The sequence below is a fragment of the Notolepis coatsorum genome, assembly GCF_963971535.1.
Source record: "Notolepis coatsorum genome assembly, chromosome: 2".
Classification (NCBI taxonomy): Eukaryota; Metazoa; Chordata; class Actinopteri; order Aulopiformes; family Paralepididae; genus Notolepis; species Notolepis coatsorum.
Window position 1 is genome coordinate 14,837,863 of NC_140166.1, and position 25,089 is coordinate 14,862,951.

At 45.2% G+C, this 25,089-nt stretch overlaps 1 protein-coding gene across 1 annotated transcript in view; it reads left to right on the forward strand.

The window, feature by feature from the left end:
• The window catches only part of prxl2c (peroxiredoxin like 2C), a gene marked incomplete at its 5' end in the record, with an annotated part of 30,197 nt that extends 24,050 nt beyond the window's left edge, over positions 1 to 6,147 (forward strand). The window contains 3 exons of the mRNA XM_084308077.1: positions 35 to 140; positions 2,159 to 2,293; positions 5,044 to 6,147. Coding sequence (XP_084164203.1) covers positions 35 to 140; positions 2,159 to 2,293; positions 5,044 to 5,174 — 372 coding nt within the window. The 3' untranslated portion in view covers positions 5,175 to 6,147. The remainder of the gene's footprint in view (positions 1 to 34; positions 141 to 2,158; positions 2,294 to 5,043) is intronic.
• Between the last annotated feature and the right edge of the window lie 18,942 nt (positions 6,148 to 25,089).

Consider the following 25,089-nt stretch of genomic DNA (forward strand, 5'->3'; position numbering starts at 1 on the left):
AGATATTCTTTAAGCATGTCCTGTCTGTCTGCAGGCGTTCTGTTCCCTGACAGGGTTTCCTTATGAAATATATGTGGACCCAGAAAGACACATCTATAAAAAGCTAGGCATGAGAAGAGGAGAAGCGTTTTCAGACTCAGGTCAGTCAGTGTCTTACTGCAGTTTAAGTCAAGCTGCTCTGAAGTTGGAACTAATCGTAGTCCTGTGTGTGTTTGTTCATATGTTGGTGTGTGTGATATATGTACTAAATGCTCTTGGCAACATACACAGAGACATGTTGTCTCTGTACGCTGTTAAACCATCTACATATAGACAGGTTTCTTGTCCACGTCAGACTCAGTGTGCGCGCACATCAAGGAGGCAAAAAGGAACGTAATCCTGGTCAGAACAACGGGGCAGACTACAATATATTTGCATTTGTTAGCCATGCTAGCGATCTAAACAATCAATCCATGGCAAAGCTAGATGTGTAAAAGGCGAGAGACTCACACGAACAGCCATGCTGATTTGGGAAAATGACATCTAGCCGTTTTAAACTACTTTTAGTCAGGGGAGTGTCATGGTTTCTGCATAGAGCTCCATTATACTTTTAGACAGGGGAGTGTCATGGTTTCTCCATAGAGCTCCATTATACTTTTAGACAGGGGAGAGTTATGGTTACTCCATAGAGCCCTGTTATACTTTTAGTCAGGGGAGTGTCATGGTTTCTGCATAGAGCTCCATTATACTTTTAGACAGGGGAGTGTCATGGTTTCTCCATAGAGCTCCATTATACTTTTAGACAGGGGAGAGTTATGGTTACTCCATAGAGCCCTGTTATACTTTTAGACAGGGGAGTGTCATGGTTTCTCCATAGAGCTCTGTTATACTTTTAGTCAGGGGAGTGTCATGGTTTCTGCATAGAGCTACATTATACTTTTAGTCAGGGGAGGGTCATGGTTTCTGCATAGAGCTACATTATACTTTTAGTCAGGGGAGTGACATGGTTTCTCCATAGAGCTACATTATACTTTTAGTCAGGGGAGTGTCATGGTTTCTCCATAGAGCTCTGTTATACTTTTAGACAGGGGAGTGTCATGGTTTCTCCATGGAGCTACATTATACTTTTAGTCAGGGGAGTGTCATGGTTTCTCCATAGAGCTCTGTTATACTTTTAGACAGGGGAGTGTCATGGTTTCTCCATAGAGCTCTGTTATACTTTTAGACAGGGGAGTGTCATGGTTTCTCCATAGAGCTCTGTTATACTTTTAGTCAGGGGAGTGTCATGGTTTCTGCATAGAGCTACATTATACTTTTAGTCAGGGGAGTGTCATGGTTTCTGCATAGAGCTACATTATACTTTTAGTCAGGGGAGTGTCATGGTTTCTCCATAGAGCTCTGTTATACTTTTAGTCAGGGGAGTGTCATGGTTTCTCCATAGAGCTACATTATACTTTTAGTCAGGGGAGTGACATGGTTTCTCCATGGAGCTACATTATACTTTTAGTCAGGGGAGTGTCATGGTTTCTCCATAGAGCTCTGTTATACTTTTAGACAGGGGAGTGTCATGGTTTCTCCATGGAGCTACATTATACTTTTAGACAGGGGAGTGTCATGGTTTCTCCATAGAGCTCCGTTATACTTTTAGACAGGGGAGTGTCATGGTTTCTCCATAGAGCTCCGTTATACTTTTAGACAGGGGAGTGTCATGGTTTCTCCATAGAGCTCCGTTATACTTTTAGACAGGGGAGTGTCATGGTTTCTCCATAGAGCTCTGTTATACTTTTAGTCAGAGGAGTGTCATGGTTTCTGCATAGAGCTACATTATACTTTTAGTCAGAGGAGTGACATGGTTTCTCCATAAAGCCCTGTTGTACTTTTTTAGCGCAGCAGCTCACACAGGTAGGGGGCAACTCGAACATGGTTTATAAACAAGAAACCTATCTATATCTGTTTATATCACCCATGCTTTTAAAAGATGGTTATAAAAACATCTATTATACCTGTGTGTGTGTGTGTGTGTGTGTGTGTGTGTGTGTGTGTGTGTGTGTGTGTGCTCATCCAAATATATATTAGAACTCATTGTTGCTCACGTGCACTTGTGTCTATCTGTGTGTGTGTAATGTAACATGTATGCACATCTTTGTGAATGTGCACGTGTCTGTGTGCGGTGGTACAGCCCGGCCCAGCCCCCACGTGAAGTCAGGTGTGATGGTGGGTCTGGTGAGGAGCATATGGAGAGCCATGACCAGCCCTGCCTTCGACTTCCAGGGAGACCAGCTGCAGCAGGGAGGGGCCCTCGTAGCAGGCCCAGGTAACCACTAGCTGCTGCTGTCTGCAATGTCACTCACTCACTCACTCACTCACTCACTCACTCACTCACTCACTCACTCACTCACTCACTCACTCACTCACTCACTCACTCACTCACTCACTCACTCACTCACTCACTCACTCACTCACTCACTCACTCACTCACTCACTCACTCACTCACTCACTCACTCACTCACTCACTCACTCACTCACTCACTCACTCACTCACTCACTCACTCACTCACTCACTCACTCACTCACTCACTCACTCACTCACTCACTCACTCACTCACTCACTCACTCACTCACTCACTCACTCACTCACTCACTCACTCACTCACTCACTCACTCACTCACTCACTCACTCACTCACTCACTCACTCACTCACTCACTCACTCACTCACTCACTCACTCACTCACTCACTCACTCACTCACTCACTCACTCACTCACTCACTCACTCACTCACTCACTCACTCACTCACTCACTCACTCACTCACTCACTCACTCACTCACTCACTCACTCACTCACTCACTCACTCACTCACTCACTCACTCACTCACTCACTCACTCACTCACTCACTCACTCACTCACTCACTCACTCACTCACTCACTCACTCACTCACTCACTCACTCACTCACTCACTCACTCACTCACTCACTCACTCACTCACTCACTCACTCACTCACTCACTCACTCACTCACTCACTCACTCACTCACTCACTCACTCACTCACTCACTCACTCACTCACCCACCCACCCACCCACCCACCCACCCACTCACTCACTCACTCACTGACTCACTCACTCACTCACTCACTCACCCACCAACCCACCCACCCACCCACCCACCCACTCACCCACTCACTCACTCACTCACTCACTCACTCACCCACCCACCCACCCACCCACCCACCCACTCACTCACTCACTCACTCACTCACTCACTCACTCACTCACTCACTCACTCACTCACTCACTCACTCACCCACTCACTCACTAATTCAATCATTCACCCATTCACCCATTCACTCACTCATTCAATCATCCAATCATTCATTCACTCATTCATTTAATCAATCACTCAATCATTCACTCAATCATTCACTCACTCATTCAATCATTCACTCATTCATTAAATCAATCTGTAATTCACTCACACTTAGCCACCCTGCCGCTAGTGGCGCCTCACTGGCACGTTCCAGTTCACTACAGTATGTGAGAAAGCTTGGCATCTATGTGTGTCCTTGTTTCCTCCTAAAAGGAAATTGTGGGCAGTCCACTCTGTGTAATTTTTTTCCGTAGCTGCATTTTGCGGAGACGCTCTCTGATTGGCCACTTCAAGTGACATGTGCGCCCAATCGTGTGACGCCTGTTTCTACACTGGTTAAGCTTAGGCACTCTTTCGAAGTTGGTTAAGGTTAGAGTTTGTCTTAGAGCATGGCGATAGAACACCAGCCCTGATTCCAAACTCTAACCTTAACCAACTTCGAAAGAGTCGCCTAAGCTTAACCAGTGATAAACTAGGCGTTAGGTCGTTTGCAGGCTGTTAGACCCGGAAATGGGCAAAGACACAGCTCGTCACGCGATTGGGCGCACATGTCAGTGGCCAATCAGAGAGATTCAGTCAGTGGCCAATCAGAGAGCGTCTCCGCAAAATGCGTCTACGGAAAAAAATTACGTGTCCACTCCCCTGGGTGTTTCTTTGTAGCTGGGTTTCCTGTTTGGAAACACACTGTGTTTGAGACAATCAGCACAGTACCCACTGAATCACATGACTGAGTTGCCCTCGACAGGCGCTGAGTGGCTGTGCTCAAATAAGTACAGCGGGGCTCTGTGGAGAAACCACGCCACTCCACGTGGCTGTTAGTGTGAGTCTTTCACCTGTTACATAGCAAACCTGAGCATGGACCGATTGTTTAGATCGCTAGCATGGCTAACACATGTAAATATATTGTGTTGTGACCAGGATTATGCTCCTTTTCCGCCCTCTGATGTGCACGCCGCACATCGAGTCTGACATGGTCAAGGAACCCATCTACTGTATTAAGACAGACAGTAGGAAGGCTGAGAGTGAGACAGAGTAGGGGAGAGACAGGAGAGAAGGTTCTTTATTGAGACAGTAGGAAGGCTGAGAGGGAGACAGAGTAGGGGAGACACAGGAGAGATGGTTCTTTATTGAGACAGTAGGAAGGCTGAGAGGGAGACACAGGAGATACAGTCCTGGTGGGATTAATTTGATCCCTTGTAGTTGAATTACAAAATGTCAGGAGGAACGCATGCCCCTTAAACTACACTCCTCTTTGACTATAAAGAATGTTATTTGTGCAGAACTTGTCACCAGGGCTCCCTTTTCACTTTCTTCCTGAAATCCCCTGAAATCTAAGTTGCATGAAATCCCCTGAAATCTGAGTCGAGCATGTGTGACGTCAACTTGGAATACCTGGTAAATATCAACGGTTGCTTGACTTCTAATTCTACGTGTCCTCTCTCACCACAGATCTGCCTGCTTCTCTCGCTAGAAAAAACCCAATCACCTACCCGCTCAACAAACATTCTAACTAAAACTAACGAGTGTTGACATTGGTGATTGGTGTAAAGTTGAACCAATGAGAGGCCAGCAGGGGTATCTATGGTTCCAGAGATGAGGTCTTGACCACTACATATGTTTCAGTATAATAACTGAAATTATTATTTTCTCTCTCTCTCTCTCTCTCTCTCTCTCTCTCTCCCTCTCTACTGCAGGCTCAAAGGTGCATTTTGCCCACTTTGACATGAATCGTCTGGACCACATGCCTATTAGCTGGCTACTGCAGCATGCGGGAGTACAACAGACTCTGGATCTCAGTGATAGGTCAAAGGTCATCCATGTATAGAACATTTGACAACATAACATACTGTGAGCTGCTGTTGCGGCTAGCTATTCCCATTGAGCTATAGCCTTGTGAATGGAACCCTTAACCCTGACAGCGTTTTAGTGCCATGCTCTACCCATTGAGCTACACAAGGAATGGAACCCCTAACCCTGGCGGTGTTAGTGCCATGCTCTACCCATTGAGCTACACAGAGAATGGAACCCTTAACCTTGGCAGTCTTAGTGCCTTGCTCTACCCATTGAGCTACACAGAGAATGGAACCCTTAACATGGCAACTTTTGGGGAAATGATTTCCCCAGAGTCAGACAGGAAGATCTCATCTCTGTGCATGCAGTACAGAGAGAGCCCTGCAGACCACTAGCTAGCTTAGCACAATGGCTGGAAGTGGATATGGACCAGCCTAGCATCGTCAAAAGTAACAAAATACACTTTCCAACAACGAAAACGGTATTATTTACAACCTAATTCCACTGAAAAGGTCTATGCGACTCGGCCAAACTTCTACTAGTTGCTCTGAAGGCAGGGGTGTTGTTACGTGTGGGGTCTGTGTGTGCCTTGATCAGGAGTTTCCAGTGTGATGTGTTATGTCTAGCTGTAGTTCCCTGTCCTGGTTTTGTAGTCCTTATCGTTTCCCCTTCCAGGTGTACCCATTTGTAATCAACCCAGGTGTGTCTCGTCTCGTCATTCCCTCATGTATAAGTGTTCTGTCTTCCCCTGTGTCTGATGCTGATCCTGTCTGTATATTATGTGTTCTTGTCTGTTGTTACTTTAGTTTATTCTTCATTTCATTCACGGTAATTATTTCATTAAATATTTATTATAAAACTACTTTGACTGCTGTCTCCTTTGTTGTGTTGCATTGACTCGACATCGAGCTTAAAGAATGTCAATGACAACGTAACATGGGGGCTCGTGCCAAACTGGTTTGAGCAAACAATTTGGTGGTGGCCGCTAGGCTTGACCCACACTGTGAAGTATGGTTGGCAGTGTCGTGTGTGTGGCCCATGTTTTAGACCCCCTTGGCAAATGATTCTCCAACAGGGAGTGTTCTCAACCAGCTAGGGCAGTTGGGCAATTTTTTATGGTGCCTTCCGTCGCCTGGGGACACACCATATGCGGTCGGGATTTTAGAAAAATCCTGTCAGGCTCCTCCTAGGCCGGCGTGTGTCTAGCTTTTAGTTACATAGGGGGCATTATAGTGAGGGATGAGAACGTTTGGGGATGGGCTTAGGTTTTCTTTTGACACACGACAGTTGTTAATTTGCGAATACTTTTAGGTGTGGAGGCAATAGGCATTAGGCGGTCATACCAGTGCTCTTCTATATTTCTTATGTATAGTGACAGTGTTTTGTGGTTGGTGGTTGGGACTGCCCTAAGCACTGCGGTAGTGGAGCGGTGGCCAAAGTATGTAGGACCAGACTATACAGACGTATAGGGTAAATCCGTTTTTTTTTGTTTTTTGTTTTGTTGTTTCTCTCTTTTGTATATATTGATTGGTCATATTCAGTGGTAGGGGCGGATCAGTTTTTTTTGTTCTCCTGGGGTTTTGTTTTTTCTTTCTCCCCCCCTGTTTATTCCTGAGTGGCGCAAAGATGCCGATAAAGTAGGAGACTTTGTGGATAGGCCAACAGTGGGCGTATGCACAAAATATGAGTTGGTGGGGATAGCGGAGCACTATGGGGTTAAGCTTGCCCCAGTCATGAGGAAGGAGCAGCAGCGGGTAGCACTTGTGGAGGCTCTGACCACCCAGGAGGTGCTGCAGTGCTCTGTTGGCGAGGAGGAGTTAGACCCAGTCTCTGATAGCTCACTAGTGCTGCGGAAATTAGAACTAGAGTATAAGTTCGAACAGTTAAAACATGCAGAGGCGGAACAGACTCGCGCGCATGAGTTGGAGCGTGTCGACCGTGATCAAGCTGAGGCGGAACGCACTCACGCGCGCACGCTCGAACTCAGGAGGCTTGTGGTTGAGGCACGGGCGGCACATCCTGAGGAACCTAGGTTCGATGTAACTAAGTACCTACGTCTAGTACCACAGTTTCTAGAAAAGGATGTGGATAAATATTTGTCCATGTTCGAGAATGTAGCCACGACACTGAGGTGGCCGATCGAACACTGGACGTTGCTGCTCCAGAACGTCCTTACAGGTAAAGCGCAACATGTGTATGCGTCGCTATGCCCAAATACCCAGGACTACGCTGTGGTCAAGGCTGCAATTCTCAGGGCATATGAGCTGGTGCCTGAGGCATACAGGCAGCGGTTCCGTGCTCTGAGGAAGAACAGCTTGCAGACCTATGTGGAGTTTTCATACGAAAAATAATTATTGTTTCATCGGTGGTGCGCGTCGGAGAAAGTGGACACCCTGGCAAAAATGCGGGAGCTCATTCTTTTGGAGGAATTTAAGTCATATTGTTTGCCCGAGAATGTGGCGATGTACATCAATGAACATTGAGGGTGCTGTTTGTCAAGCCTGACTGCCCTAGTCGGGAGGACAGACCGGGGTGGAGCTCCGGTGGCAAACCGGTAGCCTCTGGCAGTAGCGAGCAGTTAAAACATGCGGACGCAGGTGGAGTTAGTGAGCGAGGAATGGGGGGGGGGACACTCGCGTGTGTTTTCACTGTGGGAAGAAAGGGCACATCAAGGACAATTGTTATGCTCTCCTTCACAGGGTTAACAGTCCTACCACGCAGATGCCACAAATATCGTTGGTTGCGACGGCGACGCCCACTGCTATGGGTAAAGGCATGGCAACCTATTTACCTTTTATTAGCAGAGGGTTGGTATCATTTTGCAAAGGTGGTAGGAAAGTTCCTGTAACTATCTTACGAGACACTGCTGCGTCTCAATCGGTTATCCGTAGGAATACTATAGTCTATAGTCAGTGTGAGCATGCAAAAGCGTGCTCACACTGATGAAAAAAGAACATGTGGACGTGGCTCTACTAGGCGAAACGCACATTTTAGAGGAAGACATAGATACGTTAGCGGATAACACATATCATAATATTAGTCACTCTTCTTTTGGTACGAGAACTCGAGGTGTAGCCATAGTCGTCAGACGTAAGTTAAATATTGAATTAAAGGGGGTATGGTCGGATGCGGATGGGCGTATAACTATAGCTACTGTAGGATTGTACACAATAACAGGAAAATAGCGTTGGCAGCGGTATATGCCCCAAATTTGTACGAAGAGGGTTTCTTCACTACACTAACCGATGAAATGTTAAACCATCCCGATTACTCATTTATAATAGGTGCGGATTTTAATGCCATTTGGAATCCAAGGATGGACAAATCTTACCTCGCCTTTTCCAGCGAACAAAAAAATTCATCTAAAGCATTAAAGGATTGGTCAAAGATTACAGGTGTAAATGATTTATGGCGTTCACTTAATCCCACGACCCGAAAGTACTCTTGTCGATCGGCGAGACATAACACATTATCCAGAATTGATTATGTCTTTGCATCCCCGAGACTATTTGATAAATATGAAGTGGAAATGATACCCAATGCACTATCAGATCACTGTTATTTACTCCTAAAAGCAACATTTGGTATACTATCTTCCCGGGCCCCAAGATGGCGTTTTAATTCGATGCTGCTTAATAACAAGGAATTCATTACACAACTCAAAGAAGCTCTCATTGTATTCCTACGGGAGAATGCAAACTCGGTGCAAGACCCCAGAATAATATGGATGTCGGTAAAGGGTATGATCAAGGATTTCACTGATAGATTTTCCTCCATAATGCGCAAGAATCAATGCACAAAACTGTCTGAACTGGAAACGCTTTACTCAACGTTATTTAATTCTTTAAAATACAACAACTCAACTAGACTAGAAAATCAAGTTAACGTACTAAAAACAGAGATCAATGCAGACAACAATCGGAAATGCAAATACGCAGCACAAGACAACAGCAGTACTCCCAAGGTTCTAAACCTATCACCTATTAGCCATGCGATTAAGAATTAATGCAAAATTTGCAGATATAACTACCATTAGAGCACAACAAGTACTTGAAACAGACCCCAAAATAATAAACGATACATTCAAAGAATTCTACTCCGACTTATATAAATCAGAAACGACCTTCGATCAAAACAAAATGGACACATATCTTAATCAAATTATTCTCCCTAAACTTTCAGAGGATGACGCTAAACAGTTAGAAACACCGATCACACTAGAGGAACTCAAGAAGGCCATATCCGAAATGCAAAATGGTAAAGCTCCTGGAAGAGACGGTATCCCATCAGAAATGTACCTTTCTTGTTGGGACATAATTGGACCCTTATTACTAAATATGATCTTATACTCAGTCAAGGAGGGGAGCTTCCATAAAAACGACAATATTGCACTCATTTCAGTCCTTCTCAAAAAAGACAAAGACCCCACCGAGTGCGGTAGTTACAGACCCTTAAGCCTCCTCGGAACCGATGTCAAACTGTACTCTAAGGTATTAGCCATCAGATTACAAAAGCATATGACGTCTTTAGTTCATCCGGACCAAACTGGCTTCATAAGAGGTCGCCTGATCACTGATAACATAAGACGAATACTGCACGTACTAGATGCAGACAAGGACGACACCATACCTAAGGCGATGCTGTCCCTGGATGCTATGAAAGCCTTTGACAGGCTGGAATGGTCGTATCTATGGGCAGTACTAGAAAGGATGGGGTTAGGAAAAGGATTCATTGATATGATTAAAGTATTATACAAAGACCCATCGGCCATGATTACAACAGGTACATTCATCTCCAAAATCTTTCCGGTATCACGCTCAGCCAGACAGGGTTGCCCTCTTAGTCCCGGACTATTCGATCTATCATTAGAGCCTTTAGCACAATATATAAGACAATCCCAATCCATAGAACCAATCGTAATCAAGGGCACACAACATAAAATTAGTTTATATGCGGACGACGTAATATTGTTCATGCAAAGCCCCAACACCACATTGCCTCATCTACTCAAGTTGATTGAGAACTTTGGTGATTTATCGGGATTTAAAATAAATTGGCCGAAGTCGGCTTTCCTTCACGAGATTTCTCGTGTTTTTTTATAGGTGGTTGCTAGCCACTCACGAGATTTCTCTGAATTATTATTTTTTTTCTTTTTTTGCGATCTGAAAAATTATTGCATCACCCGAGCCTACCCGAGTATTGCCGAGCTGCGCCGGTGATCACTGTGGAAAAAAGCGCCCCTGTCGTCTCCCAGATGACATAAGTGATTTTGGAATGGACTCAATGAAAATGAATGGGGAAAAAAATCCGGTACTCCACATTTTCCAGTTCACTGATCAAGCCGGGGTTACTAGAGTTCATTCTGGAGCCTCAGATCCCCGCGGATCATAGAGATCCACTGTGTCGCGTTGGATCCATACACGTATCGATTTTTTCGAATGGTGATCAGGAATTGGAATATACCAGTTGGATACCATCTGATGTCAGGTAAGGACTCTATGTTATCAGTGGTAGGATAATCAGAGTAAGTTTGATGAAGTTATAAGCTGTTTTGTGAAATGTCTTCTTTCGGTTTCAATGTAAAACTCCGAGAGGAAATCAACGAGGCGATTATCCGCGCGCGGCCGTAATGTGCGTGCGTGCACGTATAATATTGATCATCTAGCGTTTATTTGAAAACGATTCATAAAAAGGCCGACGAATATCAACGTTGTGGAATATTCCACTAAAAGACGATTTTCATAGAATGCTCCAGAATGAGCTGTTTTTTATATCAAAACGGGGGCTTTTCTAACTGCTCTGAAACGGCAACGACGCGATAAAAAAACAATCTGCCTTCACAGCACTGTCTGGAAAATAGTCTTTGATAATGCGATGGGCAGATTAGACACATAGCCATAATTTAAAACATAGATTAGGCGATATTAACGTTAACATTGGCGCGGATGGTGGCATTCAAGCGGTAAAATGGAAAACCAGGCATGGCATTGAAAGAGTTAACACCCATGCAAAAAAAGATACAACCCTCCCAGGTGAGATACCTATGGTAAAACATTTTAGATGCTTGGGTGTGGAAATATTTCCCACCATAAGACAAACGGTGAAGCACAATTACACAAAAATACAGAACAAAATCAAAGACGACCTGGACAGGTGGGCAAAACTTAAAAACTCAGTACAGGCAAGGGTATCAATAGTTAAGATGGATGTACTACCTAGAATCAACTTCATCAGTTCAATGCTACCGTTACCCCCTCCAGAGGGTTACTGGAAAAGATTACACTCCTCCACATACAAATTTATTTGGAATAACAAACCACCACGTATAAAAAGATCCACCGCACAGAGAAATAAAGCAGACGGTGGCATGGCAGTTCCAGATTTTTTCCAATATTTTAAAGGATAACTCCACTATTTTGGGAAATTAGCTTATTTAACATCTTCCCTGGAGTTAGACAAGAAGATGCATACCTTTTTTGTCTCTGTGCGTGCATTTTAGCTTTGGGAATAGATGCTACGTTAGCATAGCTTAGCTTCATCACTGGAAGTGAGGCAGGACAGTAGCCTTACAGTGCCTTACAGTGTATTGCAAGGTCTGACATTGACCAAACTTGATATGCATGACCTTGGTGGGCTCTAGGTCAACTCCTGAAAAGGGGGTCAATGTCAGACCTTGCAATCAAAAGTTAGGGGCGCACTGAAATTATGGCAAGGGTTATTAGCCCCCTAACTTTTGATTGCAAAGTCTGACATTGACCCCCTTTTCAGGAGTTGACCTAGAGCCCACCAAGGTCATGCATATCAAGTTTGGTCAATGTCAGACCTTGCAATACACTGTAAGGCACTGTAAGGCTACTGTCCTGCCTCACTTCCAGTGATGAAGCTAAGCTATGCTAACGGAGCATCTATTCCCAAAGCTAAAATGCACGCACAGAGACAAAAAAGGTATGCATCTTCTTGTCTAACTCCAGGGAAGATGTTAAATAAGCTAATTTCCCAAAATAGTGGAGTTATCCTTTAAGGCGTACACATTAAGACCATTGACATTTTGGTTTGATCCCCAAGCATTAGTATCCTGGAGAAAATTGGAAGAAAACATAGTAGCCCCACATAGACTGAAGGACATAGCACACACTAAACTACCAATCAAGCACTGTGAGCAGGGGAGCTCCAGTAGCTCACCACGTACCGCGAGTGCTATTTCAGCGCCGTGGACAACCGTGCTCGTCGCGGATCTGGGGCTGAGCGAGTTCGAATCCCGGGCTGCAGCCGTGCCTTTCCCAGAGTGTCTTCCCCCCCATCTGAACCCTTTCAGCCTGCTTCTGTCGGTCGAACTTGACCAAGTATAAAAAAAAAAATGCGATAAACATATAAAAGAGCCAGGGAAATGGCCAAAGTTTAAAAAAAAAAAAAAAAGCACTGTGAGCGGAAATTTGGCCCCATAATTACCCATGCGATCTGGATATGGCGTGAAACACACAAAAAATATCCTAACCCACAAAAATGGCACAATCACACTCCCTTATTCAATAACAATGCACTCTTAATTGAAAAACGTCCTATAAGATTCCCTATATGGGAAGAGCAAGGCATACACTCATTAGGGGATGTTTTTAACAACCAGGGTTTTTGTAGTTATAGAGATATGCACAAAATTTAATCTCACCGAGTCCACATGGCTTTTTTACTTACAGTTACGGCTATGTTTGAGGTCTCACGGTGTTCCATTAGACATACCAGTTGAACACCACAGATACCACAAATTCTTCTATGAAAGAGAGACATCGAGAGGTTTTGTATCAGGTTTTTATTATCAATTACTAACGTCCTCGTATGAAACCCTCCAACTAGACTCTGTCTGGAGGAGGGATATACCAGACCTGGAAAGTGACTTTGATTGGCAAGGAGCATGGGCAAATGTCCGTCTTACATCAAGGAACCCGGACCATCAACAAATCAATCTTAACTATATTCACAGGACATACTTGACTCCTATAAGACTGAACAGAATGGGTCTTAAACAAGACTCAAAATGCTCCCAATGTACAAATGGAGACGAAGGGACATTTATGCACATGTATTGGGACTGCCCACCAGTTAAGGCATTCTGGAAAGATGTGACCCATCAATTATCAAAACTCGTATCTTGGAATATACCAGTACACCCCTCTGTATTACTATTGAATGATGTTTTTGAGTTTGCAGTAAATCCACAGCTAAAGAGATTGGTTTTATCGGGTATCACAGTAGCTAAAAAACTGATTGCATCACGCTGGTTTCAACCGGAAAAAATGTGCCGGAAGGTTTGGTTTCTTACATATCTCGATGTGATTTATCAAGAAATATCTACAGCAAGAATTCTGGGTCTCAACGAATCCAAAATGTCAATGTGGTTAGAAGTGGTGGAGAGAATAAAAGCTAGCTTATAATGGTAATGTCTGGTTAGGAGTGAGGGATAATGGAGGTACTATCCAAGGAGGGGTCCGGGAGGGGGGGGTTCGAGCTGGAGCATATGTGTCTAGGGTTTTAGATAATAGGTAATACAGGGGTATATCCTGTATAAGACATTGGTATAATTGGTAATTTCGTTGGATATACACTGTATACGGTAAAATATTATTATATACTTTTTTTTGTTTTCTGTTTCTGTACTTGCATGTCATTTTAGCCACCTTAATTGTTAGTTTCATTATGCATTGTGTGTTGAGTACTGACTTTTAATAATTTTGTTTTGCAATAATAAAAAAAAAAAAAAAAAAAAAAAAAAAGGAATGTGTTACCCTTTGATAACAGATCAAGGGCACATGCTGGGATAAGGGTCAGAGCTTTTGGGAGACAGGTTATGAGAATGCCGCTACACAATATTAATTTAGAGTCGGATCAGGTGTCGGGACCGGTCGTAATCGGGGTGGATAGCCGTTTTCCGGTCGAGGGAGTGTCATTGATCCTCGGTAATGACCTGGAGGGGGTAAGATGTTAATAAAATCAGATGTCATTTGCGTTTCAGCGGGGCCTGTTGTGGCGGACGTTCTGGCGAATGTGCATACGGGAGTTGTTCCATCAGATGCACTTACGACGGACATGACGGGTAGTGCTCGGGGGGATTTATTTGACGTGGGTGTATCGGTCAGTGACGCGGTGCCTGATGGTACTGGCCCTGCTTTGCCCATGGATGACGTGGGACGTGTGCCTATGCCCAATATGCCGGTGTCAGCCTTGGTGGTGGCTCCACCTGGAGTTGACAATGATAATGACAGTCTTTGTGTTTCAGAAGAGGGGGAGCTGGAGAATGAGGTCATTGTTCCATCCGGGGCAGACTGGGGAGCTTTGAGTGGTTGGTTGGCCTTGACCATCGTCTTGGCCGTTTTTCACACCCGGGCCAGCTGGGACTGTCCTCGTGGTTTGGGTTGGGTGCCACAGTCAGACCCGGCTAGACCATCTCTGACCCCGGTCGACTGGACATTCCTCGCAATGTGCTGATCTCTTTCAGAGCTGTCTTGTTGCCTGTTGCATATTTTTACTTGTGTATGGGTTTGTACATGCTGTTGCTTTGCCATCTCGCCCATGCATAGAGGTTTGCAGTGGTAGGTAACCCACTACAATAAGCAAGTTTGCTCCACTTGCTCCAGAGTTCGTTTTGTTCGGATTATTGGTGCCAGTTGTTCTAATGGGCATTGGAAATGAGCAGGGGAACAACATGCAGTGTTGTGGCTGTAGTCAGGGGGGGGGGGGGTTGTGCTATTGTCCATAGGGTTGTGTGGGTATATGCTTTGTTGATCCTGCCGGATATTCATTTTGCTGTTTTCTAGGGGTCGGGAGTGACGAGAAATGATCTGGGAACCTCCGGATTTCGGATTGGTGCTGCCCATTTCTCGACCACTGATTCCCTTATTTATATTGCTGTAGTTATTGTGGGCTGTAATGTCATACGGAACGTGTTGGGGGTGTTGTGACCTATGTGCGCCTTCAGCGTGTGGGGGTGGGGACTGCCCACGGGCGCGATAGTCCGATAGCGACATGGACTGTTGCATTACTGGGTAGATAACTCAGTATATACTGTGAGGCTTGAAATTGGGAGAGTGTGGGTTAGGATTGTTGTCGATATGGCTGGTATTTATTTATATTGATGATAATATTGTTTTTCATATATATAAGTTAGAGAATTTTTTTGTATGTTCATTCCCCCATTTCGCCTTGGGGTTATGTACATAAAGTGGAGGGTGGGGGTGTTACGTGTGGGGTCTGTGTGTGCCTTGATCAGGCATTCCCAGTGTGATGTGTTATGTCTAGCTGTAGTTACCTGTCCTGGTTTTGTAGTCCTTATCGTTTCCCCTTCCAGGTGTACCCATTTGTAATCAACCCAGGTGTGTCTCGTCTCGTCATTCCCTCATGTAGAAGTGTTCCGTCTTCCCCTGTGTCTGATGCTGATCCTGTCTGTATAGTATGTGTTCTTGTCTGTCGTTAGTTTAGTTTATTCTTCATTTCATTCACGGTAATTATTTCATTAAATATTATAAAACTACTTTGACTGCCGTCTCCTTTGTTGTGTTGCATTGACTCGACATCGAGCTTAAAGAATGTCAATGACAACGTAACAGGTGTGATGTCATTATATTCTCATAACATGATGTGAAAACGTTCCGCCAGTAAGGCGGACACATTCTCAAACTGATGAACTTTTCCAAGATGTTTATTTACTTGTAAATAAAATGTTGTCATTTCTTACAGCTGCGTTTGCCCATTGAGTGTAACCTTTGACATTGATGGAGGAGTGAATTGTCTATCTATTTTGCAGTAACCAGGGTGGGAAATGAACAATAGCCATTGGCTGAAACATGTGGCTATGACTCTACATTTGGCCACATCACTAGACACAGCTGGGTAAACGTGATGCAGGGCTTTCCCAAGGATTTTCAAACAAGATGGTGCAAGAGTCAATGTTGTAGTCGAGTCACTAAATCTCGAGTCCGAGTCGAGTCTCGAGTCCCCAGTGTTCGAGTCTGAGTTCAAGTCCGAGTCACCAAAGAGCCAGAGTCGAGTCCGAGTCGAGTCCCCATTACCCTAGTCCGAGTCATCAAGGCTGAGTCCACTCCACTCTGGCAGTCATAAATGACACAGCGGTTTTGTTTTATTGTTTTATTGTGGATCCCCATTAGTCTACACCAAAGTGAGACTACTCTTCCTGGGGTCCTAACAAAATGGCGGTCACCATTTAAAAGGGAGTTTATGTACTTTGTGACAATATAGCCAAACAAATGCACTAGCCACCAATATCTTATGCCAAATTATTAGGGCCTATTACAAAAAGATTACAAATAATAATAACTATTCATCAATTAACAAGTCAGAGTCCTCGTCTGCACCATCCGAGTCCGAATGCAGTCAATGCTCGAGTCCAAGTCCGAGTCATCAGTGCTCAAGTCCAAGTCGAGTCACGAGTCCTGAAAATCAGTCCAGGACTCTGACTCGAGTACTACAACACTGGCAACTAGGATTTGGTGCAGAGGGGGACTGAGTCCCGCCATCCGGCAGCAAATGAATGAGCAATAAAGAAAGCAATTTGCTGTAATTTCCTGCAACATAAATTCAATAAAATGGCAAACACGGGTAATATTTAGGTACAGTGTATAAGGTTGCACAATAGTTGAACATGAAAACACACAGAGGGGAACAGAGGACTGACCAATCACGTATGAGACAATGATGCATCTGTTTCTAACCTGGCCCCAAGCATTCACTGCAAACATTTATTTTTTAAACAGACGGTGGAGGTCACAGGTCACAGTGGCACTGCACCCATATACCACTGTTTAGGGAAAGCCCTGAGATGTCCTTTTAGGACCGTTTCTGTCTGTTTGGCGACAGTGATGACATACATGGTCCAGAGCAGAAGATCTGAGGGCTTTTCTTTTCAATGAGGTGACCTGGAACACCTTCAAGGCCCTTGACCCCACTTTGCGAAGCATTTGGGTTTGTAACGGAAGTGTTGAATGTTAAGTAATGATAACACGTAAAGCTGCGGTAGGCAAATTCAGAGAAATGAGCAAGAGTGAGTTTACCTGCCCAGCAGAAATAGAGAAAGCTCTGCATCACTTTTCAAGCTCACGCGCGACAAAGGCTTTCCAGACTCCCAGAGGCACCAGCGGCTTTAACCCTTTCACTGCCACACTACAGCGTGTTAACCCTTTCACTACCACACGACAGCAGGTTAACCCTTTCACTACCACATTACAGACGGTTAACCCTTTCACTACCACACGACAGCATGTTAACCCTTTCACTACCACACTACAGAAGGTTAACCCTTTCACTGCCACGCGACAGCGGGTTAACCCTTTCACTGCCACACTACAGCGGGTTAACCCTTTAACTGCCACACTACAGCGGGTTAACCCTTTCACTGGACGGCAAGGAAACAAATCATTACCGCGGCAGCTCCACTCCCTCCCTCCCTCCCTCCCTCCCTCCACTCCACTCCACTCCCCTCCCTCCCTCCCTCCCTCCCTCCCTCCCTCCCTCCCTCCCTCCACTCCACTCCACTCCACTCCCTCCCTCCCTCCCTCCACTCCCTCCCTCCCTCCCACACTACAGCGGGTTAACCCTTTCACTGCCACACTACAGCGGGTTAACCCTTTCACTGTCACGCAACAGCGGGTTAACCCTTTCACTACCACACGACAGCAGGTTAACCCTTTCACTGCCACGCAACAGCGGGTTAACCCTTTCACTGCCACGTGACAGCGGGTTAACCCTTTCACTGCCACTGGACAGTGGGTTAACCCTTTCACTGCCACGCAACAGCGGGTTAACCCTTTCACTGCCACTGGACAGTGGGTTAACCCTTTCACTGCCACTGGACGGCCTGTTAACCCTTTCACTACCACACGACCGCAGGTTAACCCTTTCACTGCCACTGGACAGTGGGTTAACCCTTTCACTGCCACACTACAGCGGGTTAACCCTTTCACTGCCACTGGACAGTGGGTTAACCCTTTCACTGCCACACTACAGCGGGTTAACCCTTTCACTGCCACTGGACAGTGGGTTAACCCTTTCACTGCCACTGGACAGTGGGTTAACCCTTTCACTGCCACTGGACAGTGGGTTAACCCTTTCACTGCCACTGGGCAGTGGGTTAACCCTTTCACTGCCACACTACAGCGGGTTAACCCTTTCACTGCCACACGGCCGCAGGTTAACCCTTTCACTGCCACGCAACAGCGGGTTCACCCTTTCACTGCCACGTGACAGCGGGTTAACCCTTTCACTACCACACGACAGCAGGTTAACCCTTTCACTGCCACGCAACAGCGGGTTAACCCTTTCACTGCCACGCAACAGCGGGTTAACCCTTTCACTGCCACGCAACAGCGGGTTAACCCTTTCACTGCACACCTGTATCACTGCTCACCTGTCTCACTGCTCGCCTGTCTCACTGCACACCTGTCTCACTGCACGCCTGTCTCACTGCTCGCCTGTCTCACTGCTCCCTGTCTCACTGCACACCTGTCTCACTGCTCGCCTGTCTCACTGCACACCTGTCTCACTGCTCGCCTGTCTCACTGCTCCCTGTCTCACTCTCTCTCTCACTCTTAGTGTCTCACTCTTACTGTCTCACTCTTAATGTCTCACTCTTACTGTCTCACTCTCTCTCACTCTTAATGTCTCACTCTCTCTCACTCTTAATGTCTCACTCTTAATGGCTCACTCTCTCTCACTCTTAATGTCTCACTCTTACTGTCTCACTCTTAGTGTCTCACTCTTACGGTCTCACTCTCTCTCTCACTCTTAGTGTCTCACTCTTACTGTCTCACTCTTAATGTCTCACTCTTACTGTCTCGCTCTTAATGTTTCACTCTCTCTCACTCTTAGTGTCTCACTCTTACTGTCTCACTCTTAATGTCTCACTCTCTCTCACTCTTAATATCTCACTCTCTCTCACTCTTAATGTATCACTCTCTCTCACTCTTAATGTCTCACTCTTAATGTCTCACTCTCTCTCACTCTTAATGTCTCACTCTTAATGTTTCACTCTCTCTCTCTCACTCTTACTGTCTCACTCTTAATGTTTCACTCTCTCTCTCTCACTCTTACTGTCTCACTCTTAATGTCTCACTCTTACTGTCTCACTCTCTCTCACTCTTAGTGTCTCACTCTTACTGTCTCACTCTTAATGTCTCACTCTTACTGTCTCACTCTCTCTCACTCTTAATGTCTCACTATCTCTCACTCTTAATGTCTCAATCTTAATGTCTCACTCTCTCTCACTCTTACTGTCTCACTCTTAGTGTCTCACTCTTACGGTCTCACTCTTACGGTCTCACTCTCTATCTCACTCTTAGTGTATCACTCTTACTGTCTCACTCTTAATGTCTCACTCGTACTGTCTCACTCTCTCTCTCACTCTTAGTGTCTCACTCTTACTGTCTCACTCTTAATGTTTCACTCTCTCTCTCACTCTTAGTGTCTCACTCTCTCTCACTCTTAATGTCTCACTCTATATCACTCTTAATGTCTCACTCTTAGTGTCTCACTCTTACTGTCTCACTCTTAATGTCTCACTCTCTCTCACTCTTAATGTCTCACTCTTAATGTCTCACTCTCTCTCACTCTTAATGTCTCACTCTTAGTGTCTCACTCTTAATGTCTCACTCTTAGTGTCTCACTCTCTCTCACTCTTAATGTCTCACTCTCTCTCACTCTTAATGTCTCACTCTCTCTCACTCTTAATGTCTCACTCTTAATGTCTCACTCTCTCTCACTCTTAATGTCTCACTCTTAATGTCTCACTCTTACTGTCTCACTCTTACTGTCTCACTCTCTCTCTCTCTCTAACCCCCCTCTCTCTCCCTCTAACCCCCCCCCCCTCTCTCTCCCTCTAACCCCCCTCTCTCTCCCTCTAACCCCCCTCTCTCTCCCTCTAACCCCCCCCCCTCTCTCTCCCTCTAACCCCCCCTCTCTCTCTCTCTAACCCCCCTCTCTCTCCCTCTAACCCCCCCTCTCTCTCCCTCTAACCCCCCTCTCTCTCCCTCTAACCCCCCCTCTCTCTCTCTCTCTCTCTCTCTCTCTCTCTCTCTCTCTCTCTCTCTCTCTCTCTCTCTCCTTTTAAATCTGCATCTCAGATTACAGGTGCTGTTGTAATTGGATGATCTGGATGATGTGACTGAAGTTGAGAGGGTAGTGGAATGTACAATAGTATGTATGTATGTATGTATGTATGTATGTATGTATGTATGTATGTATTTATTGTGTATTGTGTATTTATTGATGAGTGGAAATGATTGTATTAGAAACATGATGGAGAAGAGATGGAATACAGTTATTTTTATGGAAATCAATATCTCTCTCTTCTCTGCGGCTCTGAAGCTAAGCCCACAGACAGCAGGACTGACTCTTGAATGTTCTTCCAGAGCTCAGTGCAACCTGCCTGGTCCACAGCTGGTCTCAGGAGCGCTGATAGACGAGGCCAAACACCTGGGCAACCTGGCCTTCTCTGTCTGGGAGAAGATGAAGGAGAGGGTCAAGTTCACTCCTGTCACTCTGGACCCAAACACTGCAGGACCCCGGCTCTCTATATCTGATGATCTGACCAGTGTGAGACAGACGCACAGCCACACGGCAGCAGCAGCAGCTCCCTGACAACCCAGAGAGGAGCATGGTGTATAATTTGGACATTTACCGGGGCCAGTTTCTAATTGCAGCCACCCGTAGGTGCTCTTTGAGAGAGCGGTTTTGAATTAATTCACATCCCTTTACGGCTGTGGGTAGGGCGTTCCACATTGTTGTGGCATAATTGCGAAACGTGTTTAGACCCTTGTTTGAGCCGAATCTGGGTTGAACAGTGACAGTGAATTAACGAGTGGAATACATTAAGACACGACGGTGACTGAGGGAGAGAGCAATGAAATTATGTTAATAGACATGTGAATGGACTTTGTAAAATACATATAACAGTAATTTAATGAAAATATAGGCTATATTAAAATATAAATAAATAGAATTGTCTGATTCTGACAATAGGCCAGCAGAGAAGGCTTTGCTGGCCGACCTCTGTAACTGATGCACGAGTTTGGGACATTCTCTCCCAGGGAGGTTATATGATCAACAGTAACTGTGGGCCCAGAACTGCATCTGATGAAGGAGAAATAAGATAAGATAAGATATTCCTTTATTGATCCCCTTGGGGAAATTCAGGCATCATAGCAGCATGGGGGAAGGGGGGGGGGGGGGGGGTGGTGGTACAGGTAGTAAAAACAACACAGGCAGTGTAAACAATTAGGTCAATATAATTTACTATCTAACTAGCTGAAAAAGAATATTCACATTATTCACAGTGTCACATAAGGTGCAGTATGCATAAGGTAGTGTTATAATTTACTATCTACTGAGTATACATTATTCACAGTATCCACTGAAATATACATTATTCACAGTATCACAGTATCCACATAAGGTGCAGTAAGCCTAAGGTAGTGTAGGTTGTCCTCCTTGGGTTCCTATAAGTCCCAGCAGGTCAATGTCTGGTAGCAGTCGCTGCCCACTGTTGTGGAGCCTGGAGGCTGCTAGTCGCTGCCCCCTGTTGTGGAGCCTGGAGGCTGCTAGTCGCTGCCCCCTGTTGTGGAGCCTGGAGGCCGCTAGTCGCTGCCCCCTGTTGTGGAGCCTGATGGCCGCTGGTATGAAGGACTGTCCGAACGCTCCATTGACGACTTCTTTGGGTTAAATCACAAACAACTGCCTCTTCTTTGAACTGCAAGCGCTACCGGAGTCTCATGGCCGGCACAGAGAGACTCAGAAGGAGCTCCTATCCCCGGGGCCCAGGAGTTCAAAACCTTTAATCCCTATCTGATCGGATCAGATTTGGATTCATTCATTTCAACTCATTATGAATTGAAAATGGGGGACCCTGATGTAAACGAGACGAAAGTCTTTCTCTGGTCTGCATCCCCTTAACAATTGTGTGTATTGAGCCGTACTGTATTGTACCCATTCTGCAATCTGTTCATTAAAATGTTCAATCAATCAATAGGGATTACAAGTTTTGAACTCCTGGACGCAGGCCGCGTCTAGTTTTTACCCAAACGGATCTATTATTAAAAAGATTTGCACTACATCCATACCTCATTTGCACCCTACCCGAAGTTGTACCCCATCCCATTTCTGCATTGTATTGACTTTACTTACTTCTTAATTACTTTTTTTTTACTGTATCATGTAGCACACTCTCAGGGGCTCTTTCAGATATAAGCATTTCATATAAAGTATTCTGTATTCTGTTGTGACATAATAAACAAACTTGAAATTTTGTAAAGTCACTCAGGAGCCTCAGAAGGCTAGCATTTATAGATTATATTAGATTTAGATTATTGAATTATTAGATTATAGTGTAACTATATTTATTGTAGGGCAAATAACTCAAGAGGACATACATACCCTCAGCGGGGCCTGTTGTGGCGGACGTTCTGGCGAATGTGCATACGGGAGTTGTTCCATCAGATGCACTTACGACGGACATGACGGGTAGTGCTGGGGGGAATTTATTTGACATGGGTGTATCGGTCAGTGACGCGGTGCCTGATGGTACTGGCCCTGCTTTGCCCATGGATGACGTGGGACGTGTACCTATGCCCAATATGCCGGTGTCAGCCTTGGTGGTGGCTCCACCTGGAGTTGACAATGATAATGACAGTCTTTGTGTTTCAGAAGAGGGGGAGCTGGAGAATGAGGTCATTGTTCCATCCGGGGCAGACTGGGGAGCTTTGAGTGGTTGGTTGGCCTTGACCATCGTCTTGGCCGTTTTTCACACCCGGGCCAGCTGGGACTGTCCTCGTGGTTTGGGTTGGGTGCCACAGTCAGACCCGGCTAGACCATCTCTGACCCCGGTCGACTGGACATTCCTCGCAATGTGCTGATCTCTTTCAGAGCTGTCTTGTTGCCTGTTGCATATTTTTACTTGTGTATGGGTTTGTACATGCTGTTGCTTTGCCATCTCGCCCATGCATAGAGGTTTGCAGTGGTAGGTAACCCACTACAATAAGCAAGTTTGCTCCACTTGCTCCAGAGTTCGTTTTGTTCGGATTATTGGTGCCAGTTGTTCTAATGGGCATTGGAAATGAGCAGGGGAACAACATGCAGTGTTGTGGCTGTAGTCAGGGGGGGGGGGGGGGGGGGGGTTGTGCTATTGTCCATAGGGTTGTGTGGGTATATGCTTTGTTGATCCTGCCGGATATTCATTTTGCTGTTTTCTAGGGGTCGGGAGTGACGAGAAATGATCTGGGAACCTCCGGATTTCGGATTGGTGCTGCCCATTTCTCGACCACTGATTCCCTTATTTATATTGCTGTAGTTATTGTGGGCTGTAATGTCATACGGAACGTGTTGGGGGTGTTGTGACCTATGTGCGCCTTCAGCGTGTGGGGGTGGGGGCTGCCCGCCTGCCCACGGGCACGATAGTCCGATAGCGACATGGACTGTTGCATTACTGGGTAGATAACTCAGTATATACTGTGAGGCTTGAAATTGGGAGAGTGTGGGTTAGGATTGTTGTCGATATGGCTGGTATTTATTTATATTGATGATAATATTGTTTTTCATATATATAAGTTAGAGAATTTTTTTGTATGTTCATTCCCCCATTTCGCCTTGGGGTTATGTACATAAAGTGGAGGGTGGGGGTGTTACGTGTGGGGTCTGTGTGTGCCTTGATCAGGCATTCCCAGTGTGATGTGTTATGTCTAGCTGTAGTTACCTGTCCTGGTTTTGTAGTCCTTATCGTTTCCCCTTCCAGGTGTACCCATTTGTAATCAACCCAGGTGTGTCTCGTCTCGTCATTCCCTCATGTAGAAGTGTTCCGTCTTCCCCTGTGTCTGATGCTGATCCTGTCTGTATAGTATGTGTTCTTGTCTGTCGTTAGTTTAGTTTATTCTTCATTTCATTCACGGTAATTATTTCATTAAATATTTATTATAAAACTACTTTGACTGCCGTCTCCTTTGTTGTGTTGCATTGACTCGACATCGAGCTTAAAGAATGTCAATGACAACGTAACAGGTGTGATGTCATTATATTCTCATAACATGATGTGAAAACGTTCCGCCAGTAAGGCGGACACATTCTCAAACTGATGAACTTTTCCAAGATGTTTATTTACTTGTAAATAAAATGTTGTCATTTCTTACAGCTGCGTTTGCCCATTGAGTGTAACCTTTGACATTGATGGAGGAGTGAATTGTCTATCTTATTTTGCAGTAACCAGGGTGGGAAATGAACAATAGCCATTGGCTGAAACATGTGGCTATGACTCTACATTTGGCCACATCACTAGACACAGCTGGGTAAACGTGATGCAGGGCTTTCCCAAGGATTTTCAAACAAGATGGTGCAAGAGTCAATGTTGTAGTCGAGTCACTAAATCTCGAGTCCGAGTCGAGTCTCGAGTCCCCAGTGTTCGAGTCTGAGTTCAAGTCCGAGTCACCAAAGAGCCAGAGTCGAGTCCGAGTCGAGTCCCCATTACCCTAGTCCGAGTCATCAAGGTTGAGTCCACTCCACTCTGGCAGTCATAAATGACACAGCGGTTTTGTTTTATTGTTTTATTGTGGATCCCCATTAGTCTACACCAAAGTGAGACTACTCTTCCTGGGGTCCTAACAAAATGGCGGTCACCATTTAAAAGGGAGTTTATGTACTTTGTGACAATATAGCCAAACAAATGCACTAGCCACCAATATCTTATGCCAAATTATTAGGGCCTATTACAAAAAGATTACAAATAATAATAACTATTCATCAATTAACAAGTCAGAGTCCTCGTCTGCACCGTCCGAATGCAGTCAATGCTCGAGTCCAAGTCCGAGTCATCAGTGCTCAAGTCCAAGTCGAGTCACGAGTCCTGAAAATCAGTCCAGGACTCTGACTCGAGTACTACAACACTGGCAACTAGGATTTGGTGCAGA